The sequence below is a fragment of the Hyposmocoma kahamanoa genome, unplaced genomic scaffold (assembly GCF_003589595.1).
Source record: "Hyposmocoma kahamanoa isolate Upper Pololo Valley unplaced genomic scaffold, ASM358959v1 114, whole genome shotgun sequence".
Lineage (NCBI taxonomy): Eukaryota > Metazoa > Arthropoda > Insecta > Lepidoptera > Cosmopterigidae > Hyposmocoma > Hyposmocoma kahamanoa.
Window position 1 is genome coordinate 5,997,513 of NW_020653383.1, and position 19,515 is coordinate 6,017,027.

The window sequence follows — 19,515 nt, forward strand, 5'->3', positions numbered from 1 at the left end:
TGGACTGCAGCGCTACGCCTTCCGTGTTGTCAACAATCCTCATGTAACTGAGCATGCGGAGTCGTTACAGCTTCGCAGAGATATAGCGTCTCTTAGCGTATTCTATCGCCTGTACCACGGTGAGTGCTCTGAAGAGTTATTCAACCTTATCCCTTCCTCTCCTTTCCATCAGCGGACCACCCGTGCCGGACTGCGTTGCCACAGTTGGACGGTCAGTTCAATACCGTCCCGCACTAAAAAGTTTGGCAATTCGTTCTTATGCCGAACCATCAAATTGTGGAACCAACTCCCGGCGCATGTATTCCCTCCCCTCTATAACATCAGGTCCTTCAAACGTAGTGTGAAGAAGCATTTGGCCAGACCGGCAAAATGATAGTGACGGAGTGAAGATATTTGTGTTTTCCATCCGTTACTCTCATCTCTGGACTGTATTCGCACTTTCCATCAGGCGCGGTGCAGTCATTTTGCCGAGTCACAATAAAAAAAAATAAAAAAAAAAAAAATTTCGTTAATCAAGTTTTTTTTACAAAACGTTGTAATAAAAACTTTGATGAAAGAATCGACATCTGTAACTGTGGTCGTGGTGGACATTTATCAGATATCCTTTTTCATTCATAATTGCCAAACCTTATTTTTTTTAATACAATAAAAATTTGAATCATTGTCATCTAAACATATTGTTTTATTTTGATTTACAAAACAAAGTTCTTGTTGAAAAACCCTTTATTTATTTATTTATGACATCCACTGGGCATTTACGTCATCATAGAAATAATATTGTCTGGGTCTGAATCAGTTCACATATTATTATTTACATTGTTATGTACGCGGGACAATAATATGTTGAAATTGAAAGTTACGGCCAATTGTATTCAACAGGACGAATTGTTAGCAATCTAGTTTAATCTGAAAATCAGAAACTCGGTACATATTACGAACAATTAAAAAGCATTCGACCAATTGATGTTTCCAAAACGCTATGTCATGTCTGTGCATTACTTCCATTACTGGTAAATGGTAAAGCAAGTTCAAACAGATTAATGTGCATTCATTAAATTGTAGTGCAGTCTTTGTGAATTAGGGAAATCCATGTAATAATCTATCGCTTTATTAAGAAACTGGAATTACCAGATTGTTTAAAAATTGAAATAAAAATAATGATAAATAGGTGATATAAGTAGTATTTTGTATTTTGTGTTAGGATTTCTTATAACTGCATACAATAGATACATTTACAGGATTTACAAGATTTTTTGGAAGGAGTACCACTGTTTGTCACAAGTAAAAGTAAACAATTCATAAGTAGGCTTCTTTCCGGATAATCTTTTCTTTATCAAATTCACACGAAAAAAAAAAATAAATGCAATAAATTTTTATTTGCTCAATGAAATTGTCGTTAACAAGTTTTTTTAATTTTCAAAAATCGAAGTGTTTTTATTTATAATTGTATATAAAACTCGAAAATACGTACATGAAAATACATACATTATGTATTTAAAATAAGCAGAGTTACTTGGTACTTGGTGTAACGGGCTGGTGTCCGCAACTCGACGTCAAGGCGCCGAAGCAGAGTTATATTTGTTTTATTAATTTGGCACTCACAAAAGCATTTTTGTTTGAGTGCTGCCATTGCTCCTAACATCCATCTATGATAAATAAATGTTCTACACGACTTAATGCGGTCATACACGGACTAGTGTTAACTACCTAATTTCAGTGGCAATTTTTATTATTTAAATGTTTAGTTATATTATCGTGAAATTATTAAATAATATTTCACGATACAGTACTCGAATATTAAATAATATTGCACGATAAAACAATCGAATACTTAAATAATAAAAATTGCCACGAAAATTAGGTAGTGAACACTAATCATTATGAGACATACATTCAAACAAATTCAAAGTTTCTGATTTCAACCTACACTACATTTATTTTATTTTATATAATTTATCTTTTGTAAAGAATAAAAAATGTCTCGCATCAATTGGTGGAACGCGTATTCCTAGCGGCGCGTGCGCTGGATTTTCAACGCCCAGTGCTCTTTAATTCACCGTTGTGTTTAGACCTGTCTGTGTGTCTATCTGAGTGTCCATTCAGTTTAACAATAAAGTGTGACTTGCTTTTATATAAGTTTTTGTTATAGTTGAGCAATTGGCCCCCGAAATGGGTTGCAAAATTGTTCTGGTGTGGTTTTTACTAGCTGTTTATGGTATGTTGTGTTTATTTTTATTTAATGTTTATCAATTTCGTTGACTTGATCGATATTTATAATTGCGTTTAAGAATATTTCATTGCCATGATTTGTTTAAATTAAAACTGTTGATCGATTTAAGAGAAACTTAATCCAAACTTACTTATATAAATCAGAATAAATCCTTCTCGAAACATTGTTGCACGGGAAAGTGAATCTTACGCGAGTCAAGACTGACCTTTATTTGCAAAACTTCGAACTTCTCCCATCATCAGCCCATTTATAGGTCACGCTGCTGGGCACGGGTCTCCTCTCAGGCGAGGGTTCAGGCTCAGTACGGGTTTGGCTTCATACGTTTTCTAAGGGTTATGAACCTTGGATACGATATGAATTCTTCAACGTGCAGGTTTTATCGCGATATTTTCCTTCATCGAAAAGCTTATGATAAATTTCAATTAAATTTCGCACCTAAATTCCTTGAACCTCAGAGGTGCGGGGCCGGTTTCGAAGCTACGGCCTCTGCTTGAGAGACGGTAGACAAAACTTTAGGGTACTATGGTCGTATTCCAGAACTCTACTGAATACTCAAGTCAGGACTTGAGTATTGCAGTGTGCACTGAAAATCATACTCAAGTCCTTGCCAGTAGTGTCGCAGTTTCCAGTGCTTGAAATCATACTCAAGTCTGCTCAAGTCCTGACTTGAGCATTGAGTAGAGTTCTAGAATACGACCCTATGGCTGTTTACCTATTCACATAATAATAATATGCTTGTACATAATATATATGTACAGGCATTTACCATACCCATATCCTTTAACATTTATATTGCTTGGCGGCAGAAGCAGGTAAAGTGACTCCTTCACAACGAGCTGTAAAAAATGAAATATGCCTTCAGAAACTTAAACTGTTTTTTCGATTCTAAAATGGCTTATAATATTTTGTTTTTTGAAACGAATCCAACGGTTGGAGCCCTTTACAGATCCCATTGTCACGGCTGACTGAGATAGTATCTACTGATTTTATTGTTTAACCATGGTATTTTGCTGCCATGATAATTCATTTTTAGTTTGTGAAATTACTCCACTAGTTTGTTATCATTATAAATACAAAGATCGAACATAAACAAAAATTCCTTCGAATATATGACTACGCCAAATCAGTGCGATGCAAAGCTGTCGATTTGACCTCAAATGGGTTTGATTGATTCCGCATAACAGTGAAAGTGTTTGAGACTTTGGAAAAAATACTGGAAATATAACTATTTGGAAATATTATAGTAAAAAAGTTGACAAACGTGTTTTCACACCGTATACTGATTCGTATACGGCGTGAAACCACGATTCCAAAAAAATGTCACGATAGGAATAAAACACAAACTTACCTCGAAATTTTACAAGAAAACCGCAGTATTCAATAGGTAGTTTATACGTAAGTACCAAGGTTTTTTTTATATCAACTCATTGACTTACAATTATATGGACGTCGGGTCCGCGCTAAAAAGTGTCCGCACTTGTAAGGCGCTAAAATCGTATACAGAGCGCCAAACTCCGCTTTAGTCTTCATTTGTTCGACTGACAGCGCGATACTACGATGACATTACAATTTAAATTTCGAATAGGTTGACTTGGGACATTTTTTCGTGGTTTTTGTATTAGACCCGTCGTCCATTTATTTGTTAGTCAATGGGTGTACCTAACTTCTTCTTTCGCTGAAAAAAAAAAGATAATGACACGTTCAACTACGCGGTTAGTCGTACATTACCTACATTTATGTAATATAAACCGTCGGTATATTCTATTCTTATTATTGTTGACATTGACTTACAATTATATGGACGTCGGGTCCGCGCTAAAAAGTGTCCGAACTTATAGGGCGTAAAAATCGTATACAGAGCGTCATTCACGCTTTAGTCTTCGTTTGTTCGACTGACAGCGAAGCAAGCAAAATTAGACAGTACTGCGATGACATTACAATTTAAATTCAACGTTTTAGCTTTTTCATATTCCTTTACATATCACTACGTTTAAATAGGTTGGCTTGGGACATTTTTTTCGTGGTTTTTGTATTAGACCCGTCGTCCATTTATTTGTAAGTCAATGTATCAAGTGAACTAAATAGAACACGTATAGTATACGATATATATTTTACAATTGGCTTTAATTCCGTGTGAAAAAAACATCGAGTATATAACCAGAAATAGAGACGAAATGTCATTTAATTTGTTTGAAAACTATTCTGCCATATCATTACTGTGACAACTGCGCTCCGATTGGCTAGCCCGAGTTCGAAACAATTGACGAGTGTCGTCAACTGTTTCACTTCGACCAGTTAACTTGAGCTTTGCTATAATGGACGGAAATTGCAAAATTACATATTTAATATTTAATTACCGATGAAATGTGATTCCGTTTGTTATGTAATTAGATGTTTTGCTGTTTTTCCCACACGACCGAATAGAACAGCACGGCATTGTTAGAGATATTATGTTTATTACAATAAATACAAAATATTTTTTGGAATATCCAGAGACATACACAGAGGTCAGTAGTTGGCCTGTCTAGATTTCAGTGCAAACGAGAGTTCATATTTATAAGAGCTGCATTGCTAATGTGTTACCAGAAATATATGGCCCTTACTTCGACTCTATTTCTGGTTATATACTCGATGGAAAAAAGTTATTATGAAATAAAGCCAGTATCTCTGCCGTTCGGTCTCTTGTCATAAGGTAATCTGTGGTTTCACAGTCTATCAAAATATTTGTTATGCAAATAAATATAAGTAATTATTATTTTATTACAGAGTTATTTTTAAAATACTAACAACCTTGCTGGACCAGATTACTAGCATCATAAACAACAACGTTTGTTCCATGACTTTTTACAAAACATAATAAATTTACCAAAAATAAACAAGGTTTTTTTGTATTTACTATCTAAAATCTGTACTTAGTAGTACGGTAGTACCTAACTTCAAACGTTCAAGCGTCCTCCCTCTCCGACAACTCCCACCCCCATCCTGCGTTTTACATTGAGTTGAGTTATCACCGTTCATTTCTTCAAATATTTCTATTTTTGTACGCAAGTAAAATCTGATGAGTTTGTTAAAAGTAAACAAAAGCTGTTGTCTAAGATTATAGTAATATAGTCCTGCGAGGTTTTTGTATTTTGCAAATAACCCATATTGTAAATGAAGTATGCAATAAAAAATATTAATTAACAAACATGATAATACAATGGTGCCTTATAAAATATACTTATGAAGCATCTTGCATATTTCCCATAAAGACAATCATTGTTTAATTACCGCCAATTAAACTCTATTAACTAGAGTTAAGAGCTGTAAAGAAAGCCATTCGCATACTGTTTGTTTATTTGCGTTTGAACATTAGGAATAATTCTTATATGTACATATTTTTATACTTTTATTAGATGGTAATCAAAATAACTTGTCTCCTAAGCATAAGGATCGAATTTATTAAACGATATTCTTTTAAAAACATATGCAATACACGAAACAAACAACTTTCACTATGGGGACCTCCCATAGTGAAAATTGTTTTATGGGTAAAGTTGTGCGTGAACAAAACAACACCTGTTTCATACCATTTCGTTCGAAGGCTTAACATTGATTGAATTTTTCGAGATTCCAGAGGGGTTCTCATAATATAAATTCGCACATTTGATGTAAAAACAAAGCCACATTACCAAAATGACAACTTTTCAGGTGAAAGTTGTCATTGTTGTCATTCTTAATTTTTTTTATAACATCAAGTGACGGGACGAACAAGTCATGCGCCTGATGGTAAGCTACACGCCTGATCAGAACAGTTACAGTGCCATTCAGAGCTTTAAATTGCAAAGATCTGAAGGGCATTACCACTGCGCCACACTGCGCCCGTCACCCTGAGATATAAGTTGACAAGTCCCATGTGCCTGTAATTCCATCAGCACCCTTACCATTCAGAACCGGAACACTGTAATACTTATAAATATGCTTGGCGGCAGAAATAGGTAAGGAGGCAGGACTACCTTGAATGAACTCTTTCAAAAGGAGCTCCGATACTACAAAATTTATTAAATAGCTATTAAATAGGAGAGTTCTAAAATTTAACATGATTTGTTTCATGTATTTCGCCTATTCTTTTTGACATTTATATGATAAAAGCACTTTCGACGTAATGATCACGATCACATGTGGCTTTATTATATATACCAGGGGCACAAATTGTTCACATTACCATCTACATAGTCTGTCGAATTGTTATATTAACCTTGAAGCTGTAACGTTCTTAGATTTTGGTGATGCTTACACATTGAAAATGGAACTACTATTTATGGATGTAAATAGTTTATATACATATGTATATAGGACATTGATAAAATATTTTACAAATCGCATATATTATACATCCATGTTTGTACAAGACATAACATCTTTGTGCTATCAGTGATGCAACTAAATAAAAAATAAATAAATATAGGAAATGAAACTATTTTGTCCGGTCTAAATCGCGTATACTTGTTTCTTTGTCCGCCACAATCCGGTCATTCTCGGAATAGTGTTCATTACCTAATTTTAGTAGCAGTAGAGCTTCTTGTAAAAGTGTTCGTCCAGGGAAATACTGCCACCTTACCTAATTCTGCCGCCAAGCAGTAATGTGACCATTGCTGCGTTCGGTTTCGAAGGGTAAGGGTGCTGGTGAAATTACAGGCACATGGGATTTGTCAACTTATGTCTCAGGATGTCGGGCGCAATGGCAGTGCCTCTGATCTTTGTGATTCAAAGGTCTGAGTGACACTGCAACTGTTAGGAACAGGCGTGACACTTACCACCAGGCACACGACTTGTTCTCGATTTTTTTATCGTGCAATATTATTTAATATTCGAGTACTGTATCGTGAAATATTATTTAATAATTACAAGATAATTATACTTGAATATTTAAAATAATCAAAATTGCCACGAAAATTAGGTAGTGAACACTTGTCCGAGAATGACCGAAATACGAGATCTGTAAGGTCCCGAAGGTTGGTTTGTTTGGAAAATAAATATAGGGTAAATCCGGGATAGGTGCCTCGTTTTCAAAAAATCTAACTTCCCCAAATCGCAACAAAGAATAATTAGTTTAATTAAGGATTATAGACACCACTCATCAAATTTCCTGCAGGGCTTCGTGTGGAATAGACGCGTTTGGATTGTGCATGCGTTTATCTCCGCGACGAACACGATAAACGGTTCAAAATTTCAGGCGCAAGTATTTACTGTCGCATAACTTTGTAAGTTATAATAAATGTTTTTATTATAACTATACACTGGTTCATTAACTGCGCACCTAGGTGTCAATAATCGTTCTTTTGTATATAGCTTAGTTATATAACAAAAGGGCATCCATCCATATCGAATAGGATAGTCGCCTCGATTTTTCGCGGTGTAGGTGCCCTTAGGGGCAAAGGACAAGAAAGTTAGGAAAAGAAAACAAAAAATATACATTATTTTAGTAAAAAACATATGTAAATGATAATAGCTTAAAAGTAAGTAAAAGTACCAAAAAAGTCAAATTATTCACAGTTCAAACAGCGAACATTTTTGTATAGAATGTTTTGACAGCGACAAAAATACGAAGTGAAGTAGGTAGTGACTTGAAATACGTATATGTTTATTATTAAGGATGTAATATGTATGTACAATATATTAAAGATTACAAATAAAACACTTTATTACGAATTTTACTATTTTATTCTAAAGGGCATCTATCCTTCTTAGTATTTTCATTGTGTGGCGCCTATCCATATATGTAGGCATCTATCCTAAAAAAAAATAGATTTGCAAAAAGTCAATTTCTTCAAAATCAGTAAATGTTAGATAAATAAAATCAAGTATTAAGGTGATGTAAAAGATTAAACTAGTTATATCCGTAGGAATTATTCATGGTAAACTAATAATTTTTAAATTAGGAGGCCCCTTCAAATAGTGGGGCTATCTATGTCTTACTCTACCGAGAAAATAGTTTGTTTCCTACGTTTAACAATCGTGAAAACCTAAAAACTCGATAAATAGTACCAGTAAAGCTCCTTGTGAAAGAGTTTATAGAAGTAATGCCACCTTACTTATTTCAGCCGCCAACCAGTAATGTGAGCATTACTATGTTCCACTTTATTCTTTTGCTTTATTGGCGCACGACTTGTTTGTTCCGTCACTTAGTTTCATGAAAAAAATAAAACAAATAAGCAATTACGCAAATGTAAAAGACAAAATTGGAGGGACTCCACTCATGATTTGAATACCGTTCCTGAGAGAACCCATATCTAAGACATCAAAAGGAATTTCAATGTTGTGTAAAAGGAGTCACCTGTTGAAACTTCAAACGTACTTTTTATCACATGGTGTAGCGATTTCCACAGAAATCTACATTTTCCGCGTTTCATACGAGAACCATACTCAATAAAATTAAAATATACCAAACAACAGAAATATTTTTTATTTCCTCCCAATTTGTTTTAAATGAAAAAAATTAATTTGCCATAAAATAATGACCCCGTTAGTTGAAAGGGCGTGTGCGACATTTTTTTATAAAAGAATTATTATGTGTACTGTCGTGACCATGAAAAAAATCCGATCTCTCAGTATTTTAGTGATTTCCTATGTAGATAAGGTATTTAGTTACCGCAAGAGAAAAGTTAATATTTTTTAATTTAATTTCTTTTAACATTATTATCTCTGTTTTGAATTTTTGTCACAAGCGCCATTCAACTAACTGCATCAGCATAATGGTTCTAATTAGAGTTAATAATAAAGTCATTCAGTAGAGCTATAGATAAACAATGTTGTCGCGTTTGATAGTTTTCTATGAGCAACCCGCATAATTTGCTCCCCTGCCATATTGTTCGCTTGTACTGATTTAACTGTTCGATTGAAACGATATCTCACACAGGCTATGACTTTATGTCCAACTGATTAAATAAAAAGGCAAAAAACAAAACAATATTGTTATAATATTGATTGTGATAAATTTTAGGTTACCTGTCAGAAATCCGAAATGACATTTTCCAGAAATAACGTTAGCTCGAATTTTCATAACCACGAAAGTAATTTAGAGAAGAAAATGTTTTTTCTTCTAAACCTAACCTAACCGAACCTAATCCTGTCTTTGCGATAAACATCCAACATATCCTAAAAGAACGAAGGTTTCGTTATAATTCGGTTTTCGGGGTAATAAAAACAAACGTTACATTCGAACAAACGTCATTTCGGAAAAAATGAAATCGAGTTTGTGATAGGTTACCTGAATTTTGAAATTATTCGACTAGGTAGTTTGTTCCAATTATTAATACAATTCCTTCAATCTGACAAGACTCGAACCTGCGTCTGTCCGTACCACAAATGTCGCCGTGTTATTATAATTTATAAAGCGACATCTCTTGTCAACCTCTGGTAGCTGTAAAGGTGCCTATATGGCTAGCACAATAGGGCGCGTGATTTCTATACGAGAATAGCATTATCTCGCGCTTAATGTTGCTCTCGTGAACGTTACGCTGTATTGTGCTAACCCTACTGGTTGAGTAAAGAAAATAAAATTTCATAGATTTCTCGCAGATGGCGCTACATATAATAAAAAATAAAATTCATTTATTAATATTAATTGTTACAAAATAAATGATTTTTTTTACGCAAAGATTGTAAACTAACAATCATGCGGTTAGCCTGACCCTAAAAATAAAACCTGTAACCTATTCCATAGACAGACCACAGGCGTTATAATTATCTTGCGATTCGTTACAGTATCACACGATCTTGAGCTGCTATAATTTTGAGCTATAAAAATTTAGCATATAGCATTTAACGTACTATGTGAATATAGCAGTTATTCTCAGCTTTAGTATACACGAACCGTAAACTAAATTATTACAATATGTACATATTACAAAATTAAAAGCTAGCAAATAATAAGTCACGTAGGCACGTCGCGTAGAACAGTTTTATAATGATATCTGCAAAAATAATAACAAAATCGCAATTATACAATAAAAAATGTAGGTACTAATTGTCGCTTTAATGGGCCTCTTTAAGCATCGCGTTTATGAACAGGCGGATCTATTAACAATACAAACTGTTAGGGGCAATACAATGTGAACATTAGGTCATATGTATTATGATGTAATTCTCGGGCGTTACCTATTTTGTTTCGTGAAATAAGGATACGCTATTACGATACGATACCATATATACAAAGGAATGTAATAAGTTTTTAAAAATTAATAATACTCTGCTTTCAGATCACAAGTTTTACGACATAAATAAAGCAGCACTTCATATAAATCAGAAAGAACTCTGTAAAACCTATTATTACATTCTTTACATTTTACATTCTACTAGTAGATTTTTTTACTTTGAGTAATGTATTTTCCGCGTGCGAATACAGTGTAGTACCAGATTCACTAAATTGTATCACTATGCCTACAGTATTTTTATGCCTATGCTATCACAATACCTTTGATACACGTGTAGAACTAAAACCCGCTTCTTAAATAGCTCTAATAAATAATTGTTATTAGTAGAAACGTTTTCGGAATCTCAAAGGGCTTTGAAATTCCGCTACAATAGATCCCATTGCAGCGGCTCTAAAAATTTTACATGTCTGAAAATAGCTTGGTAACTACGCGTCTATAGTGTTGTACAAATGATCCCAGTGCGCGGGACATTGCAGAAAGTACTTCCTGACAGCAGCGAAGAAACGGCGCTTGAACTCCAGTGGCGACACCACAGTCGGCTGGCCAGAACCGAGGTTCTTCTTCACAAGGTGCTCCAGCTTTTTATCCATGGTATCGTATCATGATTAGGATACGATACCATGTTATAAAGAACAAATTGTTTAAATGCTTTAATCGTATGTTTTTGCTGGTGGTAGGGAACTTGCTGGATAAAAGCACATAAATCAACGCTCTCATCATACCAGCAGCGTTTATCACATTTCAGTATGTCATTGGATAATCGAAGAACTCTCTTGGACATGTCATTTCAAAAATGTTTCATCACGAGGTAGATTGTCCTCAGTTGCTTCAAAAATTCAAATTGCGTGTTCCCGTATGATTTCCTCGTAACAAAATTACTCCATCTATTGTTCCATTTCGCAAAACCGTATCTGGCTCAAATTCGCCAGTTGCAAGGTTGTGTAGAACGGTAAATAATTACAGTAACATTATTGATATTCACCATGACTCTTCTCTTACCACTCGTAAAAAAAAATTTAAATTAATAAGTTCAGTCAAATAATTCAATCGCAAAAGTAGTGTACGCAATTTCTATTCATATTGTTATTTCTCAAAAGTGTAAGTGCTAATATTATTTAAATTTTAGTTAAACATAGTTATGTTTTCTTATGATAAGATATAATAAGTGATATTGTAGGTACACAGATGTTGGTAAACCTAATAAATAAATAAATAAAGTTTGATTTAAATTCAACTTTAAGTCTAAGTCCAAAATGTCAAACTTTATGTACTTTAAGCGACGTAAAAGTCATTCGCCTGGTGGTAAGCTCTCAAGGACACGCTTATCCATAACAATTGCGGTGCTACTCAGAGTTTAAAAATCGCATAAATCTGAACGCCACTGCCACTACGCCCGTCACCCTGAAACATAAGTTGACAAGTCCCATGTGCCTGTAATTTCACCAGTACCCTTAAAGATTGGTAAGGTGGCAGTACTGGACGAACTCTTTCACAAAAAGCTCTGCTGCTACTACTATAGTATTCTTGATTAAGTATATGGTAGTGAAACCACATCAACATAGGGATAGTAAACTCAACATCTTTATTTTCTCTACAAATGTAATTTAATTAGTAATAACGATCCTTATGGGAGAGTTCGTCCAGGGAAGTTCTTCCACCTTACCTATTTCTGCCGTCAGTCAGTAATGTGAGTCTTACGACGTTGTCGAATCCAAGAATCTGCCCAATCCCCGAGTCTGTTGAAAAGCGTATGTGCCGAATCACGAATCTTGTTGTTGTTCCACCGAACAAGGGGTTCCGGTAGTGCACGTGCATGAGAAAGGCACATGCGACGACCAGTTCATTCCGTCACTTGATATCATAAAAAGTCTATAACGCATGGTAATGCCTTTACAGTAATTTAGTGTTTTATTGAATGTCAGGATGTTTTACCAAAATGATTTTCAATTATTTTTTGTGAAATTACTCCACTAGTTTGTTATAATTATTAATGCAAAGATACATAAAAAAAATCCTTCGAACCGGCCGAATTCGAACCGGATTCTTCTTGCAAATCGTGCCAGACGCCATGCCAACTACATCACGGAACGAACCAGTGGATCTCACGAATTTTTCTATGGGCTTGTTTGTCGAATCTTTGTATCTGGTTTTTAATGGATCGAAGGATTTTTTCTAAGTGTTCGTTTTAATTATATCTTTGTTTTAATAATCATTTTCCAGTAGTTACGATGAATCGTCCGAGTGTTTACTTTATACATTACCTATCTTATAATTTTACAATCTCCGTACAGTTTTCAACTTTATAATGATAAGGTAATATTAGCTAGTCCCTAGGAAGTAACTGGCAGTTTCGTTGAAAATTTTCTTCAATACTTACAAAACTTCAAAGCAAATTTGAAAAGTTGAACTGATCTTTATGTTAACAAATTAATAAGCCTGCTTAATTAAAAGAAACTCCAACATCAAACTTAAGACACGCTTACATTTCCGTAACTCAACACGGAGTATCTGATGGCTGACGTCCTAAATATGGTGCATTAAAGTATTAAGGAGCGCGGCACTGGCCAATTGAGCGAATTACAGCCTTGTCTCTTAAAACGATAGCGGCCTAAATATGGCATGTAGCGAGAGCGATTAATGATTCAGAGTTTAAACCAACGCTTATTTATTTATTCATGGAAAACCAACAGCTTAAAACACTTAAGTACCTAATAAAGACAGGGACAGAACAGTAATTTTCAGGTAAGTTTTGTGAACTCAATTTTGGTGACAATTTTTATTATTTAATTACTCGAATATATCATCGTCAAACATTAAGGAATATTTCAGGTTACCATACTCGAATATTAAATAATACTTCATAGTGATATTCTATAAACATTTCAATAAAAAGAAATTGTCACCAAAATTGAGTACAAAAAACTTATCTGAAAATTACCCAGAAACAGAAAGCCAACACTGCCTTATTAAGTCAATTACACTAATCGACATTTTTAGCGAAATTGAGTTATTAACATCCGGAATCAGCAAAAAGAGATCTACAACGCAGTATAAACGGTTTTTTTATATCTTATTTAGTTTTAGTTTCATTGTTAAGCAAAAGTAGCCTAATTCATATTTTTCAACGAAAAAAACTTTACGTGTCAATATGACTAGTGTTACCAAAATGCATTCGTCGTCTTACTTTCTCAAACTCGTATCTTAAAACACAAAGTTACTGAAATGCAAAAAATGGATTGTATATACAAATTTTGCAGGCTGATTTGACATCACATTTCCTTCATATTTAGACACTGGCTTTTATCTATTCTTAAAGTAATGTATTCAAATTAACATTATTATTATAGTAAACAGAAAGTTTTGCCATTAATCCTGAATAATGACTCTTTATAAGATACGAGTTTGAGAATGTAAGGCATCAAAATGCGTTAGTTATGACATAGGCCTATAACTAAAAATGTCTCAGATATTAAATAATATTTCAGGTTACCACACTCGAATATTAAATAATACTTCATAATGATATTCTATAAATATTTCATTAAAAAGAAATTGTCACCAAAATTGAGTACAAAAAGCTTACCTGAAAATTACCAGTCCAGGGAGAAAATTATCAGTCAATTGAGGATAATTTTAGGAAAAAAATATTTTTAATTTGGAGAACTTCTAAGTATTGGTGAAAAAGACACCCACAAATACTAACTGAAATAAAATCAATGCTAACACAAATGTATATAACGTCATATAATCCATTTTAACTAAAAATCATTTAATAAATCATTTTTAACTTTTCTACCATTTATAACTAAAAGTAAATGTTAATTTTTCAGGACATTGAACATTATTAGCCTTTTTCTGATTTAGGCAAAATACGCTCAGCGTTTACCGAACTGTATGGCGGTTTTAACTCCAAACGTGTTTAAGTGATTTTGATCATTCTTTCCCTGGTCTCTTCATATTATGCCGCCCTTAACATTGACGAGCTGCAATTGATCAAAGATACTCTAATTTCTAATGATAACAAAGAAGTCTTACAGATTTTTGTGGATACTACCGGCTCATTTGCCTGCCAGGTATAAAAAAAAAAAAAAAAAAAAAAAATTAGTAAGCAGTAATTTATAAATTAGTTTGTAACACACAATGCCATCTACTGATTCATTTTACCTCGTGGTTAATATTTCAATAACAATACAAGGAAAAAACTGACTACTTTTATTTAATATTAAAGAAGAATTAATTAAAGAATAAAAAATTAATTAATCACTGTGTTACGGTTTTGAAGAGTAAGGATGTTGATGAAATTACGGGCACGAGACTTGTCAACTTATGTCGTCTCAGGGTGACGGGCGCAGAGACAGTGCCCCCTCAGATCTTTGCAATTTACGGCTCTGATTGGATCTGATCTGAGGGCACTGCAACTGTTATGAACAGGCGTGTCTCTTACCACCAGGACCACGACTGGTTCGTCACTTGGTATCATAAAAAAAAGAACGAACTATAAACAGTATGCGTTAACAATACGCACTTACATAAACATAACAACCCATTACGTGCAACAACAAATTACTCAATACAATTAAAGATGGCTGTGAGTTTACGCTTTAGAACATCAACATTACAATTGAATATATTAAAGTCACAGATCCAAAGATATCATTTCACGAATACAGAGTCACAACAGTCATTGAGGCGAAATTGATTTGAAATTATGCATTCGCTTCGACACTCCTAGTCAATTCCGCGTCGGTAAATGTGATAATTCAGACGTTTTTCTTCTAAAACCATATCCGGAAGGTAAAGTTTTTAGAAAACCCCACCCACAACGAAATAGGAACAAGGAAACGCTGTTCTCCGCTCCACGTTGACGATTTCTCAGATTTGTCGAAAACTAAACTTCTTACTCTTTACATTACAAAAAGATTTTTAACTTTATAAAACAGGACAGAGAGACAAGACCGACTTCAAATTAACGACGCGTCACCGGAAGAACGCTTTATGCTGCTTCCGAGATCACTCTCTTATACTGTGAATGTAAATAAGACATATGCTGCATGCTCGGTCTTTTTACGGTAATCAGACAGAAATGCCTGAAGAGTAGGTACCAATGCAAATCTGGCAATTCTTTGTCTGAATTTAAGTTATCTTATTTTAAAAAGTAAATCGTTGCTATGAATTCATGTTCTATATAACCAGGAAAATTGTCAAGACGCATATAAAATCTCAAAAAATGTTATACCTACTTATCATTTTTAAGTATTTTGTTTTGTGTGTGCAAGAATCTCAAGATAATTAACAATAAGAAGAATAATTTCACGTGGCAATCTCAATTTGGTATTTTTTATTTTACCGCTAGTAATTATTGGATACTTTTAATGTTATCCTTACAATTTTAATGCAGCAAGTTTACAGTATAAGAAAAATAACACACGAAATTAGTAATCAGAATATAATCATAACAAATACAAACATATACACACAAACACACACACAGACACACTTGGATACCTTCAACATTTTTTTTTAATAAGTGACGGGACGTACAATTCGTGCGCCTGATGGTAAGCTACACGTCTATCCATAACAGTTGCAGTGCCACTCAGAACTTTAAATCGCCTGTCATTCAGAGACATGAGTTAACTTAATTTTCTTTTCTTAATGTTAATTTCACCAGCACCCTTAGTTACCCTTCAAAACCGGAACAATAATACTGACATTACTGCTTGGCGGCAGTTTACAGTTACCTTGTTTTGCCATTTAATTTCTTAATCTCTAGTTGTATTCTTGTTAAGTATCTACTGTATAAACATTTAACTGCCTCCATGGCCGAACGGTTACCATGCCGGACTGCCACACAGGGTCCCAGGTTCGATGCCCGGGCCGGGAGAAATATTTGTATGGCCTATATTTATTTCTGTCGTGAGTTTAGGCGTAATTTATGGTTGTCTATGTGTGTGTCAATGGTACCCGTGACGCAGGGTTTCCCTAGTGCGGGGCTATGTTGAGTGTGTGCGTTATTATTATTTCGAATAGTCGAGGACATGGCATGGTGTAACGGGGTGGTGTTCTCTCGATGTCTAGGCGCCTATTTCGCGTGCCACTCGAGGATATTCGTAATGGCTCTCTGCTTTTGATATTTTATTTATTGTATGTCAATATCATTTGATGTATAATTTCCCAAATATAAATAAATAAATAAAATACATCACTGTCTCTAACTGTCATCTATCAGCTTACACGCTATCACTACTGGACATAAGTGTCCTCCTACGAACGGTAAGTCTCCCAATCTTGTGCCGTCCGCATCTGGTCGTCTCCAGGTGTATATCCACAGTGCGCCCTACACTATATTTCATACGTGGTCCACACTTCAGAACTGGTCTGCTCCATTGATCATCAGCCCTCTTGCAGACATGACCGGCCCCCGTGCCATTTCAGCTGCCATTTTAAGAGCTATGTCGTGTCGGTTACTTTAGTTCTCTGACATATGATTACGAATTCAGTGACAGAACCCTATCAATAATGTTATATTCTCGTAGTACAGTGTTTCATAATATAACAGTTTTGATTACTCCGTCTGTCATCAGCTTCTGGTACACCTATCCGTCTGCCCATATGATTTATGTTATGATTTAGAAAAATAAATGTTATTGAAAGAAACCACAGCTGTTGCTTCAACTCAGTATCGAACTGCGATTAGCGTCGCACATTGTTAGATGGCGCCACTATGAAATTAAAACGCGATGACGTTTTGTACCTTATTATCAATCATGAGTTTGGATTGTACATTTCATGCTTTTATGATAACTATACGTATAATAAAATCTAAGTATACAGTGTGTTTTTTAACTGGGACAGTATGAGGTAATCCGAAACTATAGGCAATACAGAGACACTGTGTTATTACATTATGTCATGTATACATTAAGCCGTTTTGTGGGAACAATTTTAGCATAGACATTGTTTTGGTCAAGCGTGAGTTGTTCATAAAAAAAAATAATTATATTTGTTTAGTGCTAATCGAGGGAAATTCGTGGAAGGATAATTTCATTGTTTGGAAGAAAAATTCGGAACAGCAGAAGGTAGTCAAATTTAATGAAATGTTATTCACAAATGTAAATTATTAAACCGCTTTATCACTTTGAAGTAGCCGTATAATAGTAAAATGACGAGTAAATAAATGAAGTATGGCGAGCGACGTCTTCCCCGTTCGGTAATCTGTCTAATTTAAAAAATAAAACTTAAGTAGGGGAGCGAGTCGTGCGTTCATATTTGTAAAGATGAGTTTATGTTGTTTACTTTAGATTTAGGGTTCGTTCAACTTTAAAAATTGTTTTTGGAAATGTAGAGCGGTAAATCGATTTGCGATATCCACATCTTTTTGCATTCATAACACTGACTTTACCTACAAGTTTACTTTTGAATTCTTATTTTTTTTATGATATCAAGTAACGGGACGAACAAGTGCGACTGATGTTAAGCAACACGCAGCAGCATACCCATAGCAGTTACCGTGATAGTCTAAAGTTTAAATCGCAAATCTGAGGAACTTTTCTGCTACTGCGCTTGTCACCCTGACATAAATTGACAAGTCTCATATGCCTGCAATTTCACTAGCACCCCCTTCAAAATTGGAACGCATTAATACTCACATTACTGCTTGACGGTAGAACTATTTCTACCGACTACTATTTCTAGGGAAATTCTGCCACCTTACCTATGTAAGGTGGCAGAATTTCCCTGGACGAACTCTTTCAAAAGGAGCTCTACTGCTACTATTAGGTACTTGGTACTAATAGTAAAAGCAATTCCTTAGTTTTAGTTTGAGACCAGGCAATTGGTGTATGGTTATCTGGCACAATGGGATTTTGGAAACAGTTCTTTCCAGTTCAGTTTTGGTAGGTAATAGGCAATCCGTTCCCAAGGAGCACACTTTATAAGCCTTAAAACTGTTATACCTATAAAGAGTCTTAATATGGTATAGATTTAGATAATAGTTCTCTATAAATGGTTTTAGAAAAAAGAAACACACCTTAATACCTTAATACCAAACATATTAATTAAGTGTAATCTCTCTTAAGATTTACTCTTATAGTCCTTATTTTAAGCTCATCTGTGGAACAACTAATTATTTGTAGCAAAATTGTTCTATACACATCCAGTAAAGCCTATTAATACTCTAAAAACTAGTGTTCTTAAGTTTATTCTAGATATATTTAATTTATAGACATTCTGTAGTGTTGAAATCTATTAGTATTAAGAAAATTGCGTCCTATGTTTGTAACGCTTTAGTATTTTGGTTTTAAAATAGCATTACTAAGAAAACTATCATAGACTATAAATTATCTAAAAACTATCTACAAGACTAAATAAAAACTGTCTACATTCTACTAATGGTCTTGTAGCATTCTAGAAGGGTTACTGCAGAAAAAAGATAAGAATCACTCTTAACACTACCTACAGATAGTTTCTCAAAACACTCTTGTGATCTACTAATAAAGTTGTGCCCACTTTTACTTTAAATTATCTAGAAACCTTCTTCGAGATATCTTGAGGGAATTCGAACTCTTAAAATATTCAATCGAATTAAATTCTATTAGATATCTTATAGTATATATTTAGATATGGTTGTGCTGCTTGGGTTATCTTCAAAAAACATGTCAAGTCACAGAGGTTAATGAGATATTTTTTTAGTTAACAGTGCTTAAAATTTCCAGGGTTATATTTACACGTAATAGTGCCATATTGTGCTATTCTCGTAGTTATAAAGTTGAATTATTAAAATAAGACAATAAGTGACATTATTATTTAATTCGTGGTTTATTGTTTCCTTTTATGTTTTTGCGATATAATTTATATATATCGCGTATATTGTAATGTTGTGAGAGCACCAACCTCAACATCTGTAGACCTTCAGGTCGACAGATGTTGAGTTGGTGGTCGGTGGTCGGCGGTCGGCGGTCGGCAGTCGGCAGTCGGCGGTTGGCGATCGGCGGTCGGTGGTCGGTGGTCGGTGGTCCGTGGTCGGTGGTCGGTGGTCGGTGGTCAGTAGTCGGTGGTCGGTGGTCGGCGATTGGAGGTCGGTGGTCCGTG

General features: G+C 34.6%; 1 protein-coding gene across 2 annotated transcripts in view; it reads left to right on the top strand.

The window, feature by feature from the left end:
- Positions 1-2,048: 2,048 nt before the first annotated feature.
- The window catches only part of LOC113239665, a 33,044-nt gene continuing 15,577 nt past the window's right edge, over positions 2,049-19,515 (top strand). Inside the window, exon 1 of one of the 2 annotated variants that reach the window (XM_026476744.1) lies at positions 2,049-2,215. In XM_026476744.1, the coding sequence (XP_026332529.1) occupies positions 2,170-2,215 (46 nt within the window). In that variant the 5' untranslated portion in view covers positions 2,049-2,169. The remainder of the gene's footprint in view (positions 2,216-19,515) is intronic. The other variant, XM_026476745.1, reaches the window with a different exon arrangement.